Genomic DNA, 16,591 nt, shown 5'->3' on the forward strand with positions numbered 1-16,591 from the left:
GGAAGCTGGAGCGCCGACGGCGTCGGTATCGGAGGGGTGTGGAGAGGCGAGGCCAGGCAGAGCCCCGCGCAGCCATGGAGTCGCTCCTGCTGCCGGTGCTGCTGCTGCTGGCCGTACTGTGGACGCAGGCAGCCGCCCTCATTAACCTCAAGTACTCAGTAGAAGAGGAGCAGCGCGCCGGGACGGTGATTGCCAACGTGGCCAAGGACGCGCGGGAGGCGGGCTTCGCGCTGGACCCCCGGCAGGCTTCGGCCTTTCGCGTGGTGTCCAACTCGGCTCCACACCTAGTGGACATCAATCCCAGCTCTGGCCTGCTGGTCACCAAGCAGAAGATTGACCGTGACCAGCTGTGCCGCCAGAGCCCCAAGTGCATCATCTCGCTCGAGGTCATGTCCAGCTCAATGGAAATCTGCGTGATAAAGGTGGAGATCAAGGACCTGAACGACAATGCGCCCAGTTTTCCCGCAGCACAGATCGAGCTGGAGATCTCGGAGGCAGCCAGCCCTGGCACGCGCATCCCGCTGGACAGCGCTTACGATCCAGACTCAGGAAGCTTTGGCGTGCAGACTTACGAGCTTACGCCCAACGAGCTGTTCGGCCTGGAGATCAAGACGCGCGGCGACGGCTCGCGCTTCGCCGAACTCGTGGTGGAAAAGAGCCTGGACCGCGAGACGCAGTCGCACTACAGCTTTCGAATCACTGCGCTAGACGGTGGCGACCCGCCGCGCCTGGGCACCGTTGGCCTTAGTATCAAGGTGACCGACTCCAATGACAACAACCCGGTGTTTAGCGAGTCCACCTACGCGGTGAGCGTGCCAGAAAACTCGCCTCCCAACACACCCGTCATCCGCCTCAACGCCAGCGATCCAGACGAGGGCACCAACGGCCAGGTGGTCTACTCCTTCTATGGCTACGTCAACGACCGCACGCGCGAGCTCTTTCAGATCGACCCGCACAGTGGCCTGGTCACTGTCACTGGCGCTTTAGACTACGAAGAGGGGCACGTGTACGAGCTGGACGTGCAGGCTAAGGACTTGGGGCCCAATTCCATCCCGGCACACTGCAAGGTCACCGTCAGCGTCCTGGACACCAATGACAATCCGCCGGTCATCAACCTGCTGTCAGTCAACAGTGAGCTTGTGGAGGTCAGCGAGAGCGCCCCCCCGGGCTACGTGATCGCCTTGGTGCGGGTGTCTGATCGCGACTCAGGCCTCAATGGACGTGTGCAGTGCCGTTTGCTGGGCAATGTGCCCTTTCGACTGCAGGAATACGAGAGTTTCTCCACTATTCTGGTGGACGGACGGCTGGACCGCGAGCAGCACGACCAATACAACCTCACAATTCAGGCACGCGACGGCGGCGTGCCCATGCTGCAGAGTGCCAAGTCCTTTACCGTGCTCATCACTGACGAAAATGACAACCACCCGCACTTTTCCAAGCCCTACTACCAGGTCATTGTGCAGGAGAACAACACGCCTGGCGCCTATCTGCTCTCTGTGTCTGCTCGCGACCCCGACCTGGGTCTCAACGGCAGTGTCTCCTACCAGATCGTGCCGTCGCAGGTGCGGGACATGCCTGTCTTCACCTATGTCTCCATCAACCCAAACTCAGGCGACATCTACGCGCTGCGATCCTTTAACCACGAGCAGACCAAGGCATTCGAATTCAAGGTGCTGGCCAAGGACGGCGGCCTTCCCTCACTGCAAAGCAACGCTACGGTGCGGGTCATCATCCTCGACGTCAACGACAACACCCCGGTCATCACAGCCCCACCTCTGATTAACGGCACTGCCGAGGTCTACATACCCCGCAACTCTGGCATAGGCTACCTGGTGACTGTTGTCAAGGCAGAAGACTACGATGAGGGCGAAAATGGCCGAGTCACCTACGACATGACCGAGGGCGACCGCGGCTTCTTTGAAATAGACCAGGTCAATGGCGAAGTCAGAACCACCCGCACCTTCGGGGAGAGCTCCAAGTCCTCCTATGAGCTTATCGTGGTGGCTCACGACCACGGCAAGACATCTCTCTCTGCCTCTGCTCTCGTCCTAATATACTTGTCCCCTGCTCTCGATGCCCAAGAGTCAATGGGCTCTGTGAACTTGTCCTTGATTTTCATTATTGCCCTGGGCTCCATTGCGGGCATCCTCTTTGTAACTATGATCTTCGTGGCAATCAAGTGCAAGCGAGACAACAAAGAGATCCGGACCTACAACTGCAGGTAAAGCCAAGTTTTCTTTCTTTGTCTTGGATGAATAAGGTGTGTTTATCTGTGTCTCTGTGTGAAAATCCTGGTGCTTTTGTTTCCTACTTAAATGCATGCAGCATACTTGCAGTGCTTCTTTTCGTAGGGTGAAAAGTTTGTGGCAGTCCAAGTTGATCAATTCTTTTGATCTGACAATTTGCTGGAAGACAATCATTTAGTGTTTGAATGGATTCTGTCACATCATGATGATGAGCAGAAAAGCAATTACCATTTTAAAATTTGCATAGCTGTCTCCATGAAGTTATGGCAGGAAAAACAGAGAGAGAGAGAGAGGGAGAGAGAGATTGTTCATGTTTTTAGGAAAACTGCCAACTACCACAACTTGGTGTCTGGGGCACAGTGTTTTTGGGACAGGTACTGAATGAAAGGAGAGGGAGTGTTGGCAGCTACCCTGTCTTGTTGCAGTGATGAACTCTGGAGAGAGACTGGGAGTGGGAGTGTAAAATAGGAAAGGGAGATTAGGGGGAGGAGAGAACAGGAGTGTGTGGAGATGTAGGTGATTAGTGGTTTTTAGTTTATTCTTGGCTTGTTTTTTATCTAGTCCCCAAACATCTGGCTATATAAAGTGAAATTCTGTCAGGCATCTGTATGTTTTCAAATATCTGGTTGGTTGGTAGTGTGGAGACCAAACATCCCAATGAGGAACAAGACTTTGCATCCAGATGTTTCAGTAAAAATAGCAATCTTCTAGAGTTGATGATGCTTTCCTCTAATGTGAGGCTGTGTTGTGGCATTAAGATCTGGTTGCTACCAGTGGATGTCACTGTGGGCTATTGTGTTACAGTTTCTCTTGAAGTGTGTGGAGGATGTGTGTGTGTGTGTGTGTGTGTGTGTGTGTGTATGTGGGGGCGGGGGAGAGAGGGATAGAAGGGGGAGGAGAAGGGAGAAAAGAAATGTGGAAGCACAGTATTTTTAAAAAAGATTTCCTGATAAGCACAATAGAAGGTCTTACTGAACCCCTTTCTTACATTTGGGTAGAGCACATAAGTCTAAGCATTTCTAAAATCCTAGAATCCAATTTAGAATAATACATGACATTTTTTTTTTCCAGCAGTGTCTCATCGAAACAGTTGAAAAAAGTTGTTTCTTTAGTTTGCTGAAAATGAATGATGCTGCTATTTACAATCAAGGTGTGTGTGTGCTTTCCACACACCTACACATCAGTGTGTCTTTTGTGCCATTTGTGTCTGCATGTTAATCAGTCAAAATATGTTCCTGTAGGTTCAGTTTGTATTTGACACCGTCTGAAATGCACACTTCTGTGAATCAGAGCCCCCTGAATATGTAACAGCCATGCAATTATTGTTTCCCTTTTACTATTCTCTGCGTTACACAAGTTAGTAGACAAATGCTAACCACACATGAATATCAATCAGGTGCCATAAAAGAGCAGCTGCAATGCCTCATAAATGCTTTAATCCTGTTACTAGTGAAATGGCCATGACTTTTCTTTCCTTCAGCACCAAGTCATTTCAGATGGGAGAAATGGAAATTAATATTGCTCTTACCTTTCAAACCTGTGACTGCTAGTGGCGATTTTTATAGGAGAAAAATGTGGGGTCAATAAAATTTTATTTATATGGAGATAATTATGGAGAGGACTCTTTTTAAGCCATTTTCTCAGCATAAAAGTAAATGCATAAGACGCTTTCCTTGATGAAAAAGAAATTAGCTTGAAATAAAGATATTGAAGGCTTTGCCACCTCTTGGTGATGTATGAGTAGAAGTGAGAGCCCTTTCTGAGAACTTGCCAAGGAGATGATTAAACAGGAGGAGAGCATCCGAATATTGAAAAAAAAAGAGTAAATCTCAGTGCTCTCCAACTTCACCCAAATGTGTATTTTGTGAAGCGCTCTGTTTCCTGTGATGGTTTGGGATTAATGAAGTACAGTATAATTAAATAATTGGTCAATACAGAAAGGGCTGCACAATGAATGCTTCAGCTGAATAATTTGATGGGGCATTGCCAAACTTACTCATCTTGGGTAAACAAAATGATCAAAATTTCCCATTGATTCTGTAAACAGATTAGAATAGAAAATCAACCTTAGTACTAGGGTTTTGGGGATTTTATCTGCTCCCAAACCCCAGTAGTACCAGTTTGCCATCACTGCAAATCTGCCTGAGCACAGAGCGAAGGGGTGAGGGGAACTCAATTGCTTAGCTCTAGGTAGATCCTGGGGACAGAGCAAGAATTTGCTTCTGTAGATGTGCAGTCTCCCTATCTGCTCAGACTTTTTAGAAACCTAAAGTTCAGGAGCGTGTCTTTCCATGTGATTAGGCAGAGGTTTCTTTTGCTAAGCCTCTGCAGAACCTCTTCCTGAAATGCATTCATTTATGAGACTTGCGAGATGATCTGCAATTGCTGCTTGAATTGGGCTCCCTTTTTGTATTCAGACAATTAGCTTTGTCGAGTGAAAATAAGGCACAGTCTTTCCCTTGTAAAGATCAACCCGTATTATTTATTAACCATATTGTTTTGCTGATTATTGCCCAGAAATCGAATTTCCAAAAAATAAACTGCATCATTATGTGCAAAGTAATAAATGACTTTGAGAATCTGGCTACACTTAAATGTATTTCTTTTGATAAGTCTCTTAATGCTTGGTGTCTTTGGTGCACGTTGCTGGGTCTGTGTCAGTGTTAATTAAATTGAGTTCTTTATGTTCCAGTTGCAGCACAGCTGCTTGTAGGTACACCTGAATGGAGAAGGATGCTGAATGCACTAACCTTTAAATTCCTTTGCAGTAATTGTTTAACCATCACTTGTCTCCTCGGCTGTTTTATAAAAGGACAAAACAGCAAGTGTCTGCATTGCATCTCAGTTTCTCCCATTAGCGAGGAGCAAGACAAAAAGACAGAGGAGAAAGTGAGCCTAAGGGGAAAGAGGTAAAAAGGCATTTCCCCTCATTTAAATGGGTTTGGCTATTAGATTTTTCTAGGAGAGGAGGGGGTCGGGGGAGAGTAAAAGGGAACTGGGCTAGGGCAGGGAGGAGGGTGTGGAGGAGACGTGAAAGAATGGGGTCTGATCTCCTACCCCAGTCCAAAACTGATGAAGTGAGTCATAGAGGAAGCCGACTGAGGGCGTGTGCCACATGGCAAATGCCTGGAGGAACTGGCAAGCGGGGAGGCGGGGAGGCGGGTATTTTTTATCTTCCTCTATCTCCTCTTTGGTGACTTGCTTTGTATTTCACCTAGGAGTTCCTTTTGGTTCCAGGGAAGCTCCAGATTTGAGCATTTTGATGCTTTCTCTCCCATAGGCTCAACTTTCCCTGTCCCCACACCCGTGCTCACAGGCCACTCACAATGAAAAATTCCAAATCCAAAGTATAGAAACTTTTTTTAGGGGGGTTGGTGGGAGGTTACTATGTTTAATATGAAAAGTTTATGGCCCTCAGCTTGTTTTCCCATGTAAAAAGCACAGGGAGAAACCCGATGATGTAATGCACCAGAATAAGGAGCTGGAGCAGAAATGGGGTGCAACCCTCTGGGGTGCTTAATGTTTATTAATCAGTGCATGGTTTGGGAGGGTGTTAGTGATTCATGCTGCCTTTTCTGTCACATAGAATTGCTGAGTACTCCTATGGGCATCAAAAGAAATCAAGCAAGAAGAAAAAAATCAGTAAGAATGACATCCGCCTGGTACCCCGGGATGTGGAGGAGACAGACAAGATGAACGTTGTCAGTTGCTCTTCCCTGACCTCGTCCCTCAACTATTTTGACTACCACCAGCAGACGCTGCCTCTGGGCTGCCGCCGCTCTGAGAGCACTTTCCTGAATGTGGAGAACCAGAATACCCGCAACACCAGTGCTAACCACATCTACCATCACTCTTTCAACAGCCAGGGGCCCCAGCAGCCTGACCTGATTATCAACGGTGTGCCTCTGCCTGAGGTGAGTGCAGCTAAGTGGCTCTGTGAGGTTCTCCCAGACCTCCTTCTTTAGCTGCTTGCTGGATACCAGAAGCTGCTGTGCTGGCACATCCTCTGGCAGGGGTGGGGGGAATTTTTCTGCTTATGCCCATTTTCATACAAAGGGTTTGCTACCAGTGCTTCTCGGAGCAAATGGTAACCCAACATACTGAGCCTTTGTGTAGTTATGGGTGTTGGAATTGGTAACTCAAAGAGTCTGAACCCTTAAAATCACTGTGTGATATCCTGGCATAACTCAAGTTTGCTCCACTTGTTGCAAATATAGCACGCTTGACAGCCAGCAGTACCAGTATGCCAGTAAAGTGGCTTAGAAAGAGTCATCAAGTAGTGTTGAAAATGGATGAAGCCCTCTAATGCCCTGGGACCAATTTTCCAGTGTGAGAGTGATTCAGCCTCCTAAAGCCCCCATTTGCTTTTTCTTTGGTCACATCACTGCTCTCTAGCATTTTGGTGAGATATGGACGGACTGGTTAAAGGGAGGCAAAGCAAAAAAATTAAAAAGCCACTTTGCCATTTCTTAGCAGTTCTAGTGGTAACATTTGATGGTTGAGAAGATTGAAACTGTCATTATTGCTGAAAATTTAAGAATTAGTTGACTGGTTGCAGTGGCTCACACCTGTAATCCCAGTACTTTGGGAGGCCGAGGCAGGAGAATCCCTTGAGCCCGGAATTCCAGATCAGCTTGCCAGCCTGGCCAATACAGTGAGACCTTGTCTCTAACAACGAAAAAAAAAAAAAAATAAGAATTATCTATGCATTCGAGTTAGCTCTGTTTCTCTTCACTAGGAATGAATGTTTTTAAGTAGACTTTTTTTTTTTTTTGAGATGGAGTTTCTCTTGTTGCCCAGGCTAGAGTGCAATGGCGCAATGTTGGCTCACTGCAAACTCTGCCTCCCGGCTTCAAGCAATTCTCCTGCCCCAGCCTCCCGAGTAGCTGGGATTACAGGCATGCGCCATCACGCCTGGCTAATGTTGTATTTTTAGTAGAGACAAGGTTTCTCCATGTTGGTGCGGCTGGTCTCAAACTCCTGACCACAGGTGATCCGCCTGCCTTGGCCTCCCAAAGTGCTGGGATTACCACCACGCTGGGCTTAAGTAGAAATATTTTTAAAAATGTGATGTGGTCAGATGTTTGCTGGCTATGGAAATATTTCAGGGCAGTAGAGTGGTATATGGATGATGGCTGGTGGGTGGCTGGGTGGAAGGCTATAAATAACATTTCTTAAGTTGATTTCATTTTTCCATGAATTGCTTAAGTCCCTCTTTGGTTAGAAATTTGATGCCCTGGAAGGCATATGTCCTCTTCCAAGCTACCAGTGAAAAGAATACTGCACACTTGGAGATCTCTTTCCCATCTTTCAAAGCACCTTCCCAAACATTGTTTTGTTTGATCCTCACAATCAGGTATCTTGATAAGTTGCCCTTCAGTAGATGATGAAACAGAGGTCCAGAGATGCTAAGGGACTTACTCAGACTCACAAAGCTGGTGATCAAGAGAGGGAGGACCAGACTGAAGGACTCCATACTCCCTGGCAAATGTGATTTCAGTGACACCTTCCTGCCTTAAAAGTTATTCAACCTGACATACCCAGGCTATGATGCATACATAAAATGGCCTCATAGTATTTGTGTCGATTTTGTAGGATAAGGGGTCTTAGGACCACTTACATTGATTGCTTCTTCTAGTTCCTGAACAATAATTCCCATCAGAATTAATGGGGCTGAACACCAGTGCTTTTGATGAGTAACTGATGGTATTCTGCCAGCAACAAAAGCACCAATATTTTCTATTTATAACTCTATAAATAAGGATTTTTTCTGAAAGTCCAGTATTGTGCTAGGTAAACTTAGTTATAATTATTAATGTTAGTGAATACTACTAAGGCCTAGACCATAGACTACTTGGAAGATTACTTATGGATCACCAATAGCTCAGCAATAGAAAGTGAGAGGTAGTGGTGTGTAGGGGAATCAGATTGATCATGATTTTGAATCCAGGGATCACTGCTTGCTGTGGAACCTAAGACTCTTTCTTTATCTACAAAACAGGCATACCTGTCATGCAAAGTTTTTCCAAGGAATATGACTTGTGTAGTGTAGAAGGTCCAACTCATTGATGTCCCCAGAATAGTAGACCTCTTCATCAGACAGTTGGAGAATCAGTGTTACAATGGCTTGCACTACTGATTATGTCTCCCTAGGCACTTGTAACCAAAGAGGAATTTAGGCTGCTTCTATACAGATAAGTCCTACAAAGTGTTATGACCATACTATTCATATTGATCATTTAAACAGTAGAGGTGAAAGATGCCAAAGTTGTGGGTTTAGTTGTTCACAAGTAACAGCACTGTTACTTGTGGAGATGGACAAAAGAGTTGAATCCGGAGGACTTGGTGATCACTTAAGCAATCATTCCAAGGTACTAGATAAATGTGAGTTCTGGTGTCTATGAAATAGATGGAGAGAACAGAAAACATATGACTACATCTGCTTGGTTTACCTAAGACTTAGTATCATTTCTGGGATTCTTCCATGGGCTGAATGAAACAAAATATTGCTTCAATTATTTAGAAAAGCCATCTAAAATCTCAGTTCTGATCCTGTCTCTGACTCACAAAGCCAGATGCTTTTCCTTGGTTAACAAAATTACACAGTTTTGGTGTGTACAGCTGGTCAGGGCCAAGAGAGTGTGTACTAGTCATAGTGAGGTTGTGTGTATTTCTAATATTTAGTCCCTCCTGGAGAGTTCAACTGGCAAACCCATTAAGAAAGGAGAGAGGCCCACTTACAGCCGAATACATACCAGGCCATTTAACTTGAAGCAGTCACAATGCCCTGCATAGGGAAAATGGCACTTCTCCTTTTTTTTTATACCAAAGGCCACTGGACTTGGTGGAATACTTAGGTTCAATGAAATCTATAGAAGAGCAGGGATGATTGATTCATTCATTCAACTGATATTTGTTGAGCCTACTCTTTGTAAGGCACTGCTCTAGGCTTTGGCATTAGAGAGATGAAAAAGACAAGAAATGCACATTCTAACGTGAGAGACAATCAAATAAATAGGTAATATGCAATATAGAGTAATAAATGCTAATATAAGGTGCAATGGGATATTCTCCATTGCTAGGATAATATCATCTTGATATATTTCTTACATTATCTTTATATTTCCCTAATTAATTAATCCATTCAAGAAAGCAACATTTACTAAGCAATTATAGCACAGAATGATAAGTGCTATGATGTGGCAAATACAAGATTCTATAGAAATTTCTCTATTAAATCATATTATGTTACTTACGTTGTTCTTTATATTATTTCATTAAATAATTCTTTCATTTGTTCATTAATTTATCCCATTACCACTTATTATACATTTAGAATGTGCCAGATAATGTACTATTTCCTCAGGATCAAAAACAATAAAACACTTGTTTCTTGACCCCAGGGAGCTTACGGAAAGACAGGCAAGTAAACAGGTAATTTCAGTTCAGAATAACATTCTATTCCTGAGCACATGTTACATTCTTACTCTCCAGGTTGGGACAAAAGGGCACTACCTAGTAGGTTCCTCTGTTGGGTTACCTGTGTCAAACCCATTCCCTTTATGAGCTGTAGATCCAGTTACAGGGCTTACTTTCAAAGGGATTATAGACGAGTCCACTCAGACCTGTTGTATGTTAGCTGTACTCTATCACACTTTGAAATTTATCACCATGGCATTAGATCAAGTCAGTAAGCATTGCTGGAGTATCCACTATGTGCTCAGCTGTGTGGCAGGGACCATGGAGATTCCAAATAAGTTTAAGACGTAAATTCTGCCCTCAGAGAGTTCACAGTCTAGTTGGGGAGCTAAGATCACCCACAATGATTTCACTGGCAAGCAATACAAAATAGTTTCCGATCACCTGTCACTTTGTAGACTCCTAAGAACTCCTTTCTCTTCCTTTCATAGCAGCCTTACATTTTATGTAGATTTGTCATTGAACCCTCAAAATTTAGTGCTGAATGGAAGATAGCTCTTGTATCAGTGTACAAACCTAGCCACATCTGAACATTGTTGGCTCTAGAAGCTAACAGAAATACGACTTTGAATGCGGTTAGGTAGGCAAGGTAAAGGGAATAGAACACTAGTCAAGAATTGGAACTCAGTTTACGGTATTACAGAGATAATCTTGTGTAGAATTGTATATCATTATTTACTTGTCCTCTGATGTTGGCTGGGAAATCAGCTATGTGGATTTTGTGGTTTTGTACACAAATTTGAGGGGCAAAGTGGAGGATGCCTTTGCTGTTTACAGAAGACTTTTGTAGAATTAGTGATGTCAGGTATCTCTTACATATTTTAAACTGAAAGGTGAGGTTTGCATTCCTTGGTATCCTGGTTTATTTTACTCATAGATTTAGTGTATATGTGAATGAATTAGAGGGTGTGTGTCTCTGTGTGTGTGTGTGTGTGTATGTGTGTGTGTGTGTGTGTGTGTGTGTGTGTGTGTGTGTATGAGGGAGTAGAAAAGAGTGAAGAGAGAGGAAAGGAGGTTGAAAAAGAAGGAAAATGGAGAAGAAAGATAGTAGGTTTATCAGTTTGCTAAGATCTTTCTAAAAATAGTCCAAGTTTTTTGAGAGGCACCTTAGTATGGCAAATACTTTTTCTTCCAGTCTTATGGAATGGAGACATGCCTACTGGTGCCTCTGGATGCTGGAAAGTGTTATTCCTTTGTACAGCAGCGTTGCTGCATTACCATTTTTGTCACCTGGGTCCAGTCATTATTGGAGGAAGAAAATGCAACTCATTGCTTGTACTGGAAATGGAGACTTGAGTGAGGCTTCTTCCTGCCTCCAGGAGGGGTGAAATGGCCCAAACACCCAGTGTCTTCTGTGCAGTATTTTTAAATTTTAGTTTTCCGATGTTGAATGTTTCTGAGCTGGCAGTTCTAAGGGAGTGATAGGAGGCAAAAACTTAGAGAATTACAGTCATAGTTACGTAGGGATTTAAATTTTGGTTTCAATCTCAATCATGAATTCTATTTTCTACCTTTCATCAGGAAACTGTAGTTTCTTTGATATGAGGCATCTAAGGGTTGTGTGTGCATGCTCTGCTATAGTCACTCATGCAACAGTCTTCATAAGTAGCGATGTAGTTGCTGTGGAAGAGTTTGCAGAACAAGAATGTGTGTGGTGGCCAAATTGAATGCTTCCAATTATCCTACAAAAAGTCTGAATGCCTGGTCATCTTAGTGGAAATAATGAAAATAAAACATTGGTTAGGCTTTTAAAACAAATAGTCCAGTACACTTTAGTTCCTAAAACAGAGTTTTAAAGTTAGAGATTTGCAGTGACTTAAATGAAATTCTGGGCTAAATTAGACAGCCACATACCTATCAGGTAGTAGATTCAGAAAGCGCTAAAAAATAATAGGTATGATAAGGCTGGTTTGGATAGCATGGAAATGACACAAAGCATCACCTCTAATTAAACCAACAAACCCTTTAGTGCGCATCTTGTTTGTTTCCTTATTACAGTGGGGTCTTATAATCGTTTAAGTCCTATCCCTAAGGGTCAAAATAACCCTGCAGGAGAAAGCAATGAAAAACAACGCAGCCCACATCTTTTCAAGCATTCTCATTTCAGTTTTCTTCAAAAATCAAGGTGCTCCATTTCTACCAGCAGTCATTCTAGGGCCACCGATTGCCTACATTGTATCTTATTGGCCTAAGATACAATGAGACAGCCAGTTTCCCAGCGGGGATGGGCTTGCAAGATGTGTTCCAGAATAAACTGTTCCTCTGTTGTCTCCATGCAACTGCCACAGAACTGCAGAGCTGAGTTAGTTTACATTAGTATCTGCTAATTTATTATTATCATTCCTTATTGGCAATTAGCTGGTTACCTTAGAGATCACCTCTCTCCCCGTACACCTTGGCTAAAGTTGAGCTCAGCCAGAGCTCTTGCTAATGATCCTGAGATTTTTTCTCCCTAAGGGGCTGGAGGCAGGACATTTTCCAGAGAGGGCTCTAAGGCTTTGGAATTCGCCTTATCAGAGGACCACTTGTTTTGGGTGCAGGTGGCTCCACCTGGTTTTTTCTCTGATTGTCAGTCAGACTTACAAGGTGGGGCGAGCTGCAGACCTATCTCTCCTTAACCTTGCCCCAGCCTGTGCTGTGGCTTGAGCTTGTTGTGCCCAGGGCAGAAGCTAAGGGCTTAGGGGATTGCTTGTTAGGAATTAGGAGACTAAAAAAGGATGAAGTCACCTCCTGGCAAAGCTGGAGTCTTTCAACTGTGGCAGTGCTGTGGCTTTTAGGCGTCTGCTTCAAGTTTCAGATGTTGACCCCTCTGCATGTGTACCTCAGCTTCCAGGATTTAGGGGAGGCCAAGCTTGGTTGAATCGAGTGTCTCAGATGTGGGTAAATAAAGTCATTTTTACAAGAGGCCTGTGTGTGAGAGGTGGGAGGCTGGCTCTGGAGCAGCCATTTTCCCCCATGGAGAAGGGGCTTGATTTCTTGGTGTGTGGCTGGCTGGCCTTTGATGTGAGCCTCATTTACTTCGAACAATTGAGAGGCTTGAAGTGAAAATCCCAGAGGATCAGTTGTTTGCAGAGGGAAATGCTCTTTAAGTTACATTTCCTATTTGGCTGTTGTGTAGTTAGAGTGATTTTTGTGTGGGCTGCATAGTGGGGTCACTCAGCTTCTAGTGGGTGTACCCAGGCTGCTAGCACCTCCCTGTGCCCCCTAGGGGAATGATGAAGAAAATTCCTGCAGCTGTGGGGACAGCAACTCTGCCAACTCCGGGAGCTTGAGCTCCTATACAGAAACCTTACTTGTTATCATTAGGCATATTGGTTAGGACCACACAGCTCCACAGCATTTCTAGAAGAGGTGTCAGAATGGACCAGTGTTTCCACTCTACAGTGATGAAAATGGAAAAGGCAAATGACTTACCCAGGCACACAACATTTGCAGCCAAACAAGCCTTCATTTTGCTTCATAGTAGTTCCTCTGGTGCAGCTTCCAAGCGTTTTCTGTCACATAATGAAAAACCTGACAGGACTCTCCAGGAGGACCTGCGGGTATGCTTTCGATGGTAGTTGTGTTCCTGAAAAGTTTGTTTTGTAAATTAGACCCCATGCTAATCACAGCAGTGGAATTCTGTATTTAAAGAAAGCTGAGGTGAATCCTTTCATAAAGAAGAGTCCTTATATAATGTGAATAATCAACTCCTAACTGATTTCTTTTGTAAGTCTGGATTTTCACATATCTTGTTTGCTTAAAATTAGATTCCTCAAATTGACAAGATTTACAAAACCTTTGAAAGGTGGGCCAATTCATTTTTCCCTTGATTGAAATCTGGCCCTTGAATCCTCACTGGTTAGCCTTCCTGTTTGAATTTTACTTAATTAAACAACTTGCAACTATGTAATATTTAAAATATAGTGTCCAGAAATGATGGGTACGAGCCATTGAAATTTAACAAGTATTAGCATTTAATATTTGCTCCAGATTCTTAAAAAATGAAATAAAATATGACAGCTGCCACCTTCCCATCCTTTTCTCTCCACTGTTTGTAAACCCTTAACTCAAAGAACAGAAGCCCATCATGAATGTTTTTTTTGTTGTTGTTGTTTTGTTTTGTTTTTTGTCTTCACCTCTAGAGCTCGTTCCTGAAAAGAGATGGCTTCCTCTTTGCCGTCTCAGATTCTGAAAGCTCCCCAAGTCAGTAAGGATTTCCTGTATTGGGTAGAGCCTGGAAATTACTTTGGAAAACGAAAGAGCTCTCTTAGACTTTCCTTTAAATTCAGTATTTGGGGAGGGAGAAAAATCACTTTTCAGAATGGGGGAAAAATGAGAATGAGAGTGAGATAGACAAATTGACAGACACATGTTAGGACCAACTGCCTACAGAATTTTGAGCAGACCCTTTGGGACTGAAGCAGGCAGGAAGCTTGGTGTCAAATCTCTGTTCTCCTTGAGCTCTGTTCATGGGCTAGCACCGCGGCTTCTTTTTGTTGTTGTTATCGAGACGGAGTCTCACTTTGTCACCCAGGCGGAAGTGCAGTGGTGTGATCTCGGCACACTGCAACCTCCGCCTCCTGGGTTCAAGCGATTCTGCTGCCTCAGCCTTCTGAATAGCTGGGATTACAGGCATGCACCACCATGCCTGGCTAATTTTGTGTGTGTGTGTGTTTAGTAGAGACAGAGTTTCACTGTGTTGGCCAGGCTGGTCTCGAACTCCTGACCTCAGGTGATCCACCCGCCTCTGCCTCCCAAAGTACTGGGATTATAGGCTTGAGCCACCACGCCTGGCTGCACTGCGGCTTCTTAATGTCAGATGCTTAAGCACTGCCTTGATGTGCATAGTCTTCTGATGCTCCATTAAGTCTCTGAGTGCCAGGGTGGCCAGTTTTCAGTTTCTCCCACTGGGCCCCATCTGGCCGCTGTTCTGTGGCAAGCTGCTCTCCCTCACTGCCACCAGCACTGGCCTTGGCGGTCTCTGCCTTCTGGATTATTTTCGCTCCCAAATCTGATTTCCAGAGCATGAAGGGCACCTCTTCTCAGATTGTGTAGTTTGCTCTTCTGAGCAAAATAGATTCCCTGTGTAAGCTGACAGGAAGAAAAGTTCAATCCAAAGGCCAGATCCCTCTTCAGGGGAGTGTGTGTGTGTGTGTGTGTGTGTGTGTGTATGTATGTGTGGGAGAGGGAGAGGGGAAAAGGAGAGAGAGAAAGAAGCGGGAGGGAATAAAATGAACATTATCTGCTTCTCTTATTCACTTTTTTGCCTCTGTGATGATGGAGCCTTTACCGGCTGGGCTGACTGTACACATGTCTATGATATTAGGTCCTCAGAGCCCCCTTCCCAACTCTTTGACATTCTGCTGGTTGTCTCCCTGAGGAAATGCTCATAAGCTTAGTCACAGCAGGCTGTGATCCCCCAAATGTGAGACCATGACACCCCAATTTGATATAGCTCAAGGATAGATATCTCAGAGACTCTTTTTAATTGAGAACTCGGTGAGTAGGAAGCAGCCAAATAATCATTGCTGTGCATACAACTCAGCTTAAGAATACTTTATAGTGCATATTTTCAATTTATTAGAAATTATTTTCTGAGGCTTGCTTTCTCTTTTTGTTTCTTTTGGGCACAATTCTGTATCAAGCTTTCCTCTTCTTTAATTCTCTTGGCTTGAGGGAGTCTGCTTTGGGCTGCCTATGTATACAGGTCGTTTGCTATAAAACCGTATCTTTTGTAAGTGAGAAGAATGGACAGGGAGACCCTGTCAAACTGTGTTCAGAGGGATTGGCTTAACCTTTAAGAGGCTTTTTTATAACTAAAAAGGTCCGTAATCTAGCATTCATATTTGAAACTTGACATACTTGAAGGAGGCAGGGCTCTGGAGATACAGGGATGAACAGAGGCATATGGCTACAGGTAATGGTGAATGGCTTGTTGGAAGACTGATTTCCTCCTCTGTGCAGCCAGGCACAGAGGCCACGGTAAGGACACAGACACACTGCACTCATAAGATTGGCATCGACTATGAGCTTGCTGTACTGATCATTTCTTTAATTAGTGCATTTCCATTTTTTCAAGTATAGACTTTTGAGTGATGGAGTATGCTAATGGTAACATTTGTTCCTAAAAGCTTAGGGGAGAGAAGACAATGGTATTAGTACTAAATATTGGTTTTTTTGTAGTGAAGATTTTGCCTGATTTTAAAATTGCAAAATAATTTTATGATAGTTATGGCTCTTTGGAAACAAATCGCAGATACTACATATGAAACACCAATTTTCTGTGTGGCTTGTGCACTTACTAATGGCATATGTGTGCTTACACTTCTAGGTCATTCTAATTTTGCCTTTACTGGTAATTCTTTAGAAATAGAAAAAGAGGTGTGCTTTGTTGCAGTAAAAATATAATAATTTCCTGAAACGGAAAGAAAGCTAACCTGCCTTTGCAAAAACTCTGCATTGTGTAGTGGCCTGATGGAGCAAAACCTTATAAAACTGGTAAGCTATAAATACCATCGTGCTGGGCATTGTTGGAATGACATCCGGGGCTTGGTCTTTGCACATCTGATCACCAGGTACCCTCAAGAGGAGATCGTGGAAGGTGGAGAAAAATCCGTACCTGTAAAGGTTTGTGGCTGTGCATGGTGTCATATTTGGAAGTATGGGATCAAATAAATATGTGTGATGTTTGCAACACTTTGCTCTCCTCACTCTTTGAGCCTAGCAAACTCTATCAGGACAGTTTTCTCTAGTGTGTGAGTGAGCCCAAGTGACTGTATCATCAAAGATAACCATCTAGAAATCTGCAATTCTGAGGTAGGGGAGCAGGTCACTAGCAAAACAGATGAAACAACCACATAAAAGAGAAGCTTTAGTTTGTTGAA

General features: G+C 44.1%; 1 protein-coding gene across 3 annotated transcripts in view; it reads left to right on the forward strand.

The window, feature by feature from the left end:
• The first annotated feature begins 74 nt into the window (after positions 1-74).
• The window catches only part of PCDH19 (protocadherin 19), a 112,437-nt gene continuing 95,920 nt past the window's right edge, over positions 75-16,591 (forward strand). For 2 of the 3 annotated variants that reach the window (XM_011937265.1, XM_011937266.1), the window contains exons 1-2: positions 75-2,221; positions 5,833-6,160. In XM_011937265.1, coding sequence (XP_011792655.1) covers positions 75-2,221; positions 5,833-6,160 — 2,475 coding nt within the window. Of the gene's footprint in view, positions 2,222-5,014; positions 5,156-5,832; positions 6,161-16,591 lie in introns of all 3 variants that reach the window. The other variant, XM_011937264.1, reaches the window with a different exon arrangement.

The sequence above is a fragment of the Colobus angolensis genome, unplaced genomic scaffold (assembly GCF_000951035.1).
Source record: "Colobus angolensis palliatus isolate OR3802 unplaced genomic scaffold, Cang.pa_1.0 Scaffold161, whole genome shotgun sequence".
In the NCBI taxonomy this organism is placed as follows: domain Eukaryota; kingdom Metazoa; phylum Chordata; class Mammalia; order Primates; family Cercopithecidae; genus Colobus; species Colobus angolensis.